This window comes from Propithecus coquereli, unplaced genomic scaffold (assembly GCF_000956105.1).
Source record: "Propithecus coquereli isolate 6110/MARCELLA unplaced genomic scaffold, Pcoq_1.0 Scaffold19, whole genome shotgun sequence".
In the NCBI taxonomy this organism is placed as follows: Eukaryota; Metazoa; Chordata; class Mammalia; order Primates; family Indriidae; genus Propithecus; species Propithecus coquereli.
In genome coordinates this window covers 10,456,969-10,467,585 of record NW_012143856.1, presented here as the reverse complement: position 1 = coordinate 10,467,585, position 10,617 = coordinate 10,456,969, and the positions used below count along the sequence as shown (strand labels likewise).

Genomic DNA, 10,617 nt, shown 5'->3' with positions numbered 1-10,617 from the left:
ACACCATGTTAAATTTACTGCAGGTATCTCAAAATATCATTTTAATTGAAATCATATTTCAAAAGTGTAGCAATTCTTAGACCCACTTATCAGAAGGCTGCTAGGACCTACATGATTGCTGTCTTCCTGTCCACAGACATTGGAGTGATGGTGCTGGCTGTCAAACAACTACACTGTAGTTTTTAAAACTATTTTGATGAAATATTTTAATATATTGGTTTACTTTGTAACTCTAGGTACTTGAGAATTACATAGAATTACATAGGTACCCAGAGTAACTGTGGCACAAAAAAGGTTAGAACCTTCAGTCAGGAGCACCTTGCCCACAGGAGGAGCTCTGCTGTCTAACAGCCAGTTACACTTCTCTATTAATTTGCTTGTCTATTGCCCAGGCCCCAGAACATTTCTGTAGACAATTCCCCACAGGTCGGGCAATCTCGTCACTTGAAAGAACCTAACTCTGTACAGCAAGAGAGAAAATGTCTGGGACCCTCCCCAAGAGTCTGGTGCCCAGAGCATCATGCAGAAGGGAAAGTTACCTAACGGGGGTGATGATCCTGAGGGACGGCACAGCAATGACAATTTATAGATAGCAGAGGAAAGTACAAGAGGAGGGAGAGTATGAGGGAAAGAAAGTGGGATAAAGAAGACAGAAGACACGAAGCCCATAGCAATGGGGGCTGTACAACCTACAGACTGGGAAAACAAATAAGGAAGAAAAAAGGAAGAACTTTGAACAATGAAACTTCGACAATGAAACCAAACCACAACAAAATAGTACTGAATACTTTATTTTGTAATAAACAAGTGAATTTTGGGGGTATTTCCTTGTGGTTCTTCTATCCTTTTCCCGTAGTGCTGATCAACTGCTTTCTTCCGTTTCCCATCTTTCTTCTTCTCCAACTATCCTAGCCTTTCTCTCTACACATACATAATTCTTAGTGCTTGACTTTTGAGAACAAAAAGCTTTACACATGTTAGCAAAATTTAGGATGTGGTAGTACTCAAAGCAACTAGCAGCATTGTATGTTTTAACTCATTCATTTGGATTGGAACATTCTCAACTAGTCCTTGCACGCTGGGAAAGTGTTTGCCTATCACAGAGCACAAGGCAGTTCAGAAGGCCTCTCTCTCATCACAGATTTGTAGGCATATGAGTGGGAAACATCATATAAACAGTGAAAAAACACATCTTTTCAGGTTGTTGGATTTTCGCTTAAAAAAAGCACTAAACATCTGTCATTTAAAAAACACATGTGCATATATACAACAGTAAATGGAATGATATTTTTATCCAGAACATCACAGAGTTTATCTCAGATATGCTGAGGACCATCAGTCAGTCTGTAAATTACCTCCAGAGGGTGGTTTGTTTTCTCATTCCTTAAAAAAAGTGTGTTTGCTAAGTTCAAACACTGACATCACGTGAAGATGCCAGTCTTTATACACCTTTATAAAAGTAGAATATGTGGAATATGATACATTAGTACAAAGTTTTACATATTGATACAAGTAAAATATATAAATTACAATGAAATAGAGAAAAGTTGTGGTTCTGTCTGGGGGTGGTTCTTTTAGCAGTCATATTGCTGTAAAAAAAAAAAAGGAATACATAGGTTATAATCAGGATAAATAATGATGACGTTTCAGCCCTTTAAATTTCTGTTTTAAGCAAACATAAAGCAGACTGATCTCAATTTCAGCAGAGCTTTAGCCAACCACACTTAGAGCTTAAACAATGTTCACTAAATGTTTCCTAAACAAAACCAGATCCATTGTCCTCCCTGAGTAAAAGCTGCAGAAAGGGTCCATGGAAACTGTAGGATACTGAATGCTGCGTTTGCTTCGAGTGTGTTTGTGTGGACTTCTAATCTTAGGGATTTAGAAGATGATGCCATGGGAGTTCATACTAGTGTGGGCTCAATGTGAGTAACCTTTCAAATTAAATGCTACCAAGTTATGGGTTCTTCTACACTAAAAGCCCTGCCCTTTAAAAGTGTCTTTTCTCTTACGAACAAAGGTAATAGATCTTCCCTGCAGTGTCTGGGAAAAAGCCAAACCTACGGTGACTCAGATGGGAAATCCAGTGTATTTGTTCCCCCAACTCAGAGGAGAGTGTCACTCCCTGTCCAATCACTTCAGCAGTTTTGGTCATTGACTTTCTATGCCTGTTCCCAAAATGCACCAGCGCTGAAGTCCAGCAAGAACTCACTTGGTTTAAACTCTGACTTGTCTGAAATTCAAGACTAAAGATAGATTGCATTATAGTAATCCTGAGAAGATTCTTCTCAGCCCCTCCTTAACCATATTGCCTAAAAACAACTCTGTATTGAAGGTTTCCCACTCTACTGCTTTCTTGGAAATCTGGCAGGATTCCAAAGAAATTATTAATCTTGCTGTACTTGCCTGATAAGGAAAACTAGATTTTTATTTTAACTTCCCCTCGAACATTATAGAAAGTTTCCATTTATTTACAGCAAAGTTTTTCATGGTAGAAAGGGACTTTCAGTTTTCATTAATCTTTTTTAAAAGAAAGTTAAAAGGCTTGGAACAAGAAGAGTAAATGGTTTGGAAAATATAAGTTAAGTTAAGTTTCTGTTTACCTAATCCTGTTTCACAGAATAAGACAAAAAATAAACCCCCCAAAATAGAACCAAATCTGAACTTCCATCAATTCAATAATATATACCTTTTAGGAGGACATAGAAACAAGAACTTTCCCCACTACAAACAAATGCATATTTCTCTCCTAAATAATATCCGCAGGAAAACAAGCCCTTCCTGGTTTTCTTTCACAGTGAAAGGCTTTTCATGAGCTGCTATTCAAGGGCCACTAGTGATTCTCCCTACTTAGCTGCTTCAGTATTTTTGTGACCTCTTATTAGGAAGGAATTGTGGAAAATCCAACAGAACAGCGAGTATGGCATAGTTGTTAAAAGCAGGAGCTTTCATGTAAAATGACCCAAGGTTTGAAGCCCGTTATTTCGTGACAGGTGATCTTACACAGGTTGCTTAATCTCTGAGCCATAGTCTCATCTGAAAAATGGGTTGAGCACAGTGCCTGATGCAATGAATGTTGGCTATCACTTGTGTATGCTAGTTGAGAACTTGAGAGCAAAGAGAGGACATGTCTTTTGTGTCTCTGCAGTCAGAGCAGTGAAGGGGGCAGTGGGTTTGATCCTGAAGGGAGCACTGTCTGTGGGCAGCATGTTCCTATGCACAGTGACTGTGAGACTCAAGGAAGCTTATTATTGAGAATAAAACTGAATGGTGTAGATGTGTTGCCACAAACATGATATAAGATTAAATACTGGTAGGTTGAGTGTGTTTGGTTTTGCCTTTTTCTCTGTAATGAAAACAACGGTACTTTATGGTAATTGACTACACCAGGGCCAGGCTAGGACATTTTCACACAGATTCTTACCTGCTGGCGAAAGCAGCAATAGCCACATATGCCTCCAAGTATTCCATTTATAACTTGGATGAGACACAAGATGAATTCAATTCCACCAAGAGCCAAGAGGATAGAAAACAGAGATACATTCCATTCTACAACATGCTGGGGTTCAATGCACTGGGACCATGTGGAGGTATCCAGAAGGTACCTGTGGATAAAAAGAGAAACTTTTGACACACGATCACACCTAAGGTGATAGCTCATAAGCTACCTTTTTGTGTGGTGGTTTTTCATTCAGAAAAAAATAAATGAATTAATTCAATATTGTATATAAGATCCTTCCAATGCATATCATTCCACAAAATGAAGGAATTTGGCCCAGATCTTGTTGTAATGATAAACATAAAATTATAACTTATAACTTTTGGTTCCTAAGCTAGGATTCTGTGTTTCCAAATCCTCACCTTGTAGTGATGTTTCTATTTCCTAAAAGACTATGGATTCTTAAAAACAAAAATAAAAACACAAAACTGTATTTATGTTATATTTAAAGCTAAGTAAAATTCATGTATGTATACGGATGAGAACTAAAAGCAGATATGGGAAAAAAAAACAACTCATGTTTTTTTTTTCTTCTAAGTTGGTATCAGATGGGTAATGTGCCAAGGTCGTAACAAGGTCTGAGGGAGGCACATCTCAAACGTCAGTGTGAAAACTCAGTCATCACACTTATGAACTACAAAAGGATCAATTCATGTGTTTAAGGTCATGGAATGATAGGGGATTTTTTTACTCTATTTTACAATTTTATTATTGCTTAATTATAATCTGTGTAAAAGAGAAGACTTTGTAACCAATATTGAGTGAATATTTATTTAGAAAATATGATCTACTTAACATTAGCATTTTTTAGAACTTTAAAATATTAATTTAGATCATTAAAATTTGATTTGTTCCTTTTGAAAATTATTCAAATTCTGCCAAGTTTGGAGATTTAATATGTTAGAGTTTTTCAGCTGAGACCTGTTGAACAAAGTTATTTTCTGGTTTTAAGGAATAAATTAATTTGCAACATGAAGCAGAGGATTAAATTCAACTAATTTCATACCTCTTTACTTTCATGATGCTGTGCCCATGCATCTATCACAGCACGTAGCACATTGTATTCACTCTCTGAACAAAGATTATTGAGCACTCAGTGTGAGTGGGACACTGAGGCAGAGCTGGCGGTGCAATGGTGCACAAGGCATGGGCTGTCTCCTGGAAGAGCATAGCATCTAAGGGAAGAGACATATACTCTTGTTTCTCTTCAAAATGAATCAATCTTTTGCCTTTTACTAAGGGAAGAGACAAGTAATAGGCAATCTCAATTCAACAGGTACACTAATTGGGTAAACACAGTATGAAAAAGCCATGGCTGGGCACGGTGGCTCACGCCTATAATCCTAACACTCTGGGAGGCTGAGGCGGGAGGATGGCTTAAGCTCAGGAATTTGAGACCAGCCTGGGCAAGAGTAAGATCCTGTCTCTAATTAAAAAAAAAAAAAACAAAATATGAAAAAGCCACAGAGGAAAGGCACCCAAACTAGTCCAGGAAGAATACCTGCTTCTATATCTATTCAGCAAGGCTGAGCTCTGTGAAGGTAACAACCAGATACATCTGGCACATTTGTTGATTTAAAAAAAAATCTATTTTTCCGGCCCTGTCTTTCTGCATGTCAGTGAAACAAAAAACTCAACACATTTTAAATGCTTTTGAATGATAAATAATAACATGAAGCCACCTTGTGAAATGTCAGCAAACCATGCTGAGGTCATATCTGACTACATGTACATGATCCAGGAGATTTTCTAAATACCTGGATATTCTAGTCTGAAAAAGTCCACCTCTGATTACTCTCCTAGAATTTCAGCCTTTGCTACATCATAGAGTATTTGGATCCTTAATGAAATAGGACTTAATCATGTGGGAAAATCAAGGATTGACTTAATTCCACAAAGAGGCCTGGTGTAATTCTTTCCTTATCACTTTTTCCTGCCACAGCAGAACAAAAGAGCTTGAAATTAGAGACTTAACTTTGGAATGGTTCATCAAAGCCAATCAGAGATTCAATTTGTTGGCTTAAAAAAAAAATCTGTTTTTCTGGCCCTGTCTTTCTGCATGTCAGTGAAACGAAAATCTGTATTTTCAGGTCACAACATAAAAAAATTCTTCGGCTCCACCTGGCAATTGGCTAACTAACCAGCGGTTTGTGATGATTATTTAATAGTTATTGTCCATATTGAAATTCTTGGACAAACTCAAATGAGAAATGATATAGAAGAAAAGGAAGGTTTCTTACAGAAGCCGGATAATGGGAGGAGCAAACAATCAAACAGCTATCAAAAAACATTTAGTGATACTTCCACCTCTCCTTGCATTCCAGCTGCATAAATCATGACTTTTTCTAGAGGTAAGTCCATGCAATAGTTTTGCATGTTTGTACATACACAAATGGCCATTTTCTACTGGTACATTCAGTATGTTTTGAACAAAGATGAATCACAATTGATAATAATTTTGAACACCAAATTTCAAACTCTTTTAAGTACCAATTTTCCTTCAAAGGCTGCCATTGAGTTATGTTCGTTGTAAGCTAGTAGATAATATTAACAACTAACAGCGGCAGTGCTCACAAGTATCAGCCTCTGTGGGGCACATTTTACGTATTATCTCACTAATTCTCATGACAATTGCCATTAATTTTATTTTATAGGTGAAGCAGCTGAGATACAGAAAGGTAAGTTCACTTTTTCCTGTACTCAGAGATGTAATGTAAAGGAAATTCAAATTCATTATTAATATTATTTTTAGTCATGAATCTCAAAACTAAACCTTTCAAAATTGAACTTTAGCAAACCAAATAGGGAAAAGATAAACTCAGAATCAACTCCTGCTCAAAGAAGTATGTCATTCATTCATTACCATGTATATCAGTCTCTGTCAGCTTTCCTGTTTTTGTTCTTTTCTCAATAACTGATAAGAAATACATATCAACATAAAACAATGGAACCTCTTCAATTATCCTGATGTTAAAGTCATGAATAAGACCTTTCTTATATAGCTTGACAACTTTATTTATTTATTTTTTATTTTTATTTTTTTTTTAGTGACAGGGGTCTCCCTATGTTGCCTAGGCTGGAGTGCAGTGGCTATTCACAGGTGCAATCCCACTACTGATCAGCACGGGAGTTTTGATCTGCTCCGTTTCTGACCTGGGTCGGTTCACCCCTCCTTAGGCAACCTGGTGGTCCCCCGCTCCTGGGAGGTCACCATATTGATGCCGAACTTAGTGTGGACACCCAATCGGCATAACACACTACAGGCCATAACTCTTGGGCTCAAGCGATCCTCCCGTCTCAGCCTCCCAAGTAGCTGGGATTACAGGCATGCGCCACCGCTACCGGCGAGCTTGATAACTTTAAATAAAGGGGGCATTGTACTTAGCTCTTATGTTGTATGTGAGTGTGTGTGTGTGTGTGTGTGTGTGTGTGTGTGTATGGGGATGTAGTATAATTTTCCCTGGGCTTTGGTTAAATTCCTACAGTTGCCATTCTTATTATGTAAGGATTCTATAATACTTTTTTATAAAATAGTAAAATGTATTACATTTAATCAGCCAATCATTCTGGTATAACATATATGCTATATGAGCACAAACTCTGCAGCCCAACTGCCTGGCTTGAAATCCTAACTGCCACTTCCTAGCAATGTGACCTTGGATAAGTTACTTCATCTCTCTGTGCCTTTAGTTCCTCATCCATAAAATAGGATTAACAGTGGAAGTCACTTCATAGGGTTATTATGAGGACTGAATTACTGAATCTATTCAAAAGCACTTAGAACTTGTCCAGGTCAGGGAATGGCCATCCATCTTTGGATATCTATTGCCTAAACCATGCCTGAGTCAGTGGGAATAAACACGGGTTATGTGGGTGCATGAATGGGTAATTGGGCGCCTATTTGGTATGACGGAGTTGCTACTCTACACACATGGTGCATAAGAATGTGTGGCCAGGTAGGGAACCATTACGTACTGTCCCTCAGTGCTGGCAAAGGTGTAGTTCCACTGCCCAAGGTAATCCATACATATTGGTCCTTCTGCTAAGCCCAGGGCTGCCACAATGACACAGTAGCCAGATCCTGCAATTCCGATGAGAGCGGCCAGTACAGAAGAAAGCATCTAGGGAAGGGAGAAACACAGGAAGTGAGCCACGGAGCGAGCGCTTGGCTACATCTTAGGAATCATTTTCACCACCAGAGCGAGAGGACCTACCGAGCATCTCTTGCCACAGTTTTCATGGCCGCAGCAGCCACAGCAGTCGTCCTGTTCCAGCCCAATAAAGACAAATGCTGGCAGGAGCATCTGGTGAGGAAACAAGCAAAGTAAGATCGCTGTCCTTCCCCCAGGCTGGTAGGGGTCGGGTTAGGCATCTTTTGATAAAATAAATTTATTTCTGATGGTGTTCACTGGCTTGGGTTAGGTTGACCCAGTATTTCAAACTCTGAGGAGTAAAACTTCTCTAATGTACTATCTGCTTATTTTTATATAATGTGTCAAAGCATCCTTTAGGATAAGGATGTAGTATGGGAGGAGTAAAATGACAGCCTATAAATGTGTTTGTTCTGCAAGAGTTCACAATACAGTCCCAGATGCAAACTCTGTTTTGGAACTACTAACCCTTTCCTTGAAATTGGATTTTTTTTGGCCAGGTGCGGTGGCTCACGCCTGTAATCCTAGCACTCTGGGAGGCCGAGGCAGGTGGATGGTTTGAGCTCATGAGTTCGAGACCAGCCTGAGCAAAAGCGAGACCCCATCTCTGCTAAAAATAGAAAGAAATTAGCTGGACAACTAAAAATATAGAGAAAAAATTAGCCGGACATGGTGGCTTATGCCTGTAGTCCCTGCTATTCGGGAGGCTGAGACAGAAGGATTGCTTGAGCCAAGGAGTTTGAGGTTGCTGTGAGCTAGGCTGACGCTACGGCACTCTAGTCCGGGCAACAGAGTGAGACTCTTGTCTCAAAAAAATATGTAAATAAATAAATAAATTGGATTTTTCCCCCCTTGTAGAATGTACAAGATACCAACAAGTCTTAATAGAATAACTGAAATTTCTTTGTAAGTGAAAGAGATGAAAGCTATATATAATAAATACAAACTGTTTCTTTGAAGATATGAATGTATAGTTTTAGCTTAACAATAAAGCTCTTTAAATAAGGTAAGTGTGAAATACTTCAAGCTCAAGATCAAAAGAAACTTAATCAAGTGCAATGTTATGTTAAAGACAAATTATTATGTTAACATGATAGTAATGCTTAAATCTGAAGCAGATTTGCCATGCTATAATTAGTGCATTAAGTTTAAATGTTTTGATATCTTTTACTTGACTAAGAAAATATATCTTGTATAGTATTAACAATCCATAAAATTTCTCTTTAAAGTTCTTAATCCCAGCATTTTAAAGTAGCAAACTCAAGTTTGTCCACATTCTTTCCATGCTGTGGTTGAAGCTAATACTTTTAGCTCCCAGGTTGGCAGGCAAATTCCCTCACTTCAATTAAAAACAAATCTTGGAAAAAACAACACATTCCACTATTAGCTTCAGACACTGCTGATCTGCTGCTAACTGTAGGATTTTTCCTAGATACCACACCCTAGCATTACATAAAGGAGAAAGCTTTCTAAATAGCAATGCACTCACAATTCATTATATTTCCCTGTCACAGATACCTAAAAGTAAACAGCAGAGAATTTGGATCCAAAACTGTTGATTTAGACAAAGAACCCGCCAACCTCTCTCAGTTCCCCAGGGCAATGTTAAATGATCCAGTACTAGAAACTCTAGAGTCTCTCGAATCTGATTTAAAAGCTAATATCTGTTTTCAAGATACTAAGTAAGAGAATTTAGCAAAAAGGCAGTTCACTTTTAGTTGAAAGAAGATTTGTAAAACAACATCTAATAAAATTAATACACTATATTGTATCCATTTCAATTTTTATATAATCTGCTTTCAAAAGAATGCACAAAGAAGTCACTTGATCTGGAAATATGAATTACAGAAAACCTTCTATGAAAATACATAACGAAAACATCTAGTTAACAGAAGAGAATTTTTTTAAGGTTGTAATAATTCTGAATGACTTACCAGCAAGCCCCCTCCTATGATGCCAGAGAAGAACCACACAAAGCGGCTGAGGTGGTTTTCAGAGGCAAACTTTGTTTCCCCATTGGGGAAGTAAAGCAAAATATTAGCTACAATACAGAGGACGGCAAGCCCCACCAGAGAAAGTCCAATGCATCGTGCGCATTTGCCGTAGCACATGGTTGTGGCAGGGAGTCTGTGAGGTTTTCCCCCCCCTTCGCTCTGTCTTCAGCTGAGATACCCCACGTCAGTTGAGAGCGTGCCCGTCTGTGGAGAAAGCAAAAGCAATTTTCCAGCCCATTCCTGCTACCTCTTAAATACTGCGAGTTCTTAGTCACTGGGCGGATGAGGTACTTTGCTTTCATTGGTCCTGACTGCAGGCTCCAGCTGGGGTGGAGGGAGGTAGGGGGAATGTCCCGCCCTTCAGATGAAACACTTGGGACAAGCGAAACCAGGGGCAGGACGTGAGAAACAGCCTCAGTCACAGATAACAGAGAAAATGATTAATTCTCAACAAGGCAGTCACTGTGCAACTTTTTCACAGGGTGAAGAACTGACAGGAAAGACTTTCCAGTAACTGCCAAGTGTCCACGGTGTGACTGCCCTGGTTTAGACTTTGAAAGACAGTGAGCTGCGATCTTGCTCCATGCAGCTGTCTGGACAGCTTCCAGTCCAAGGGCTCTGTTCGTTTCTGCCTCTGCACTGATTTACTTTGCCACCTGGGGCTAGTCCCCTGAGCTCTGAGCTTATTTCCTTGTCTGTTAAAAACAAGGTGTCTGAGGCATTACTCATGGATTTGAGGAGGCTGTTGGGAAAATGACAGAGCAGGCTTTTTCCCTCTGCCTACAGCAAACTCTACAGGACGGATCCTACTGTTCAGCCTCCCTGGACATCTGCCTCCAAAACAAATCTGCACCACAACAAAGGTGGTAGCAGTCAACACAAAGGGCTCAGGTGCTTTTTTATTCCAGAGTATTGCTGCCAGGCAAAGCAATGCCAGCAAGGGCCAAGAAAGGCCTAAAGCATGGGGCAAAAA

The 10,617-nt window shown here is 39.1% G+C and overlaps 1 protein-coding gene across 2 annotated transcripts; it reads right to left on the bottom strand.

Moving 5' to 3' along the window:
* Nucleotides 1-800: 800 nt before the first annotated feature.
* Nucleotides 801-9,999, bottom strand: TM4SF1 (transmembrane 4 L six family member 1). 2 transcript variants are annotated; one of them, XM_012642901.1, is made up of 5 exons: nucleotides 9,585-9,999; nucleotides 7,714-7,803; nucleotides 7,475-7,620; nucleotides 3,405-3,605; nucleotides 801-1,589 (listed from the first exon to the last, which is right to left on the bottom strand). In XM_012642901.1, exons 1-5 carry the CDS (start codon nucleotides 9,759-9,761, stop codon nucleotides 1,484-1,486), a joined length of 720 nt encoding a protein of 239 aa, XP_012498355.1. In that variant the 5' UTR covers nucleotides 9,762-9,999; the 3' UTR covers nucleotides 801-1,483. The 2 variants fall into 2 exon arrangements, with proteins under 2 accessions (XP_012498355.1, XP_012498354.1); XM_012642900.1 differs by having other exon boundaries at nucleotides 1,388-1,589; nucleotides 3,425-3,605.
* Between the last annotated feature and the right edge of the window lie 618 nt (nucleotides 10,000-10,617).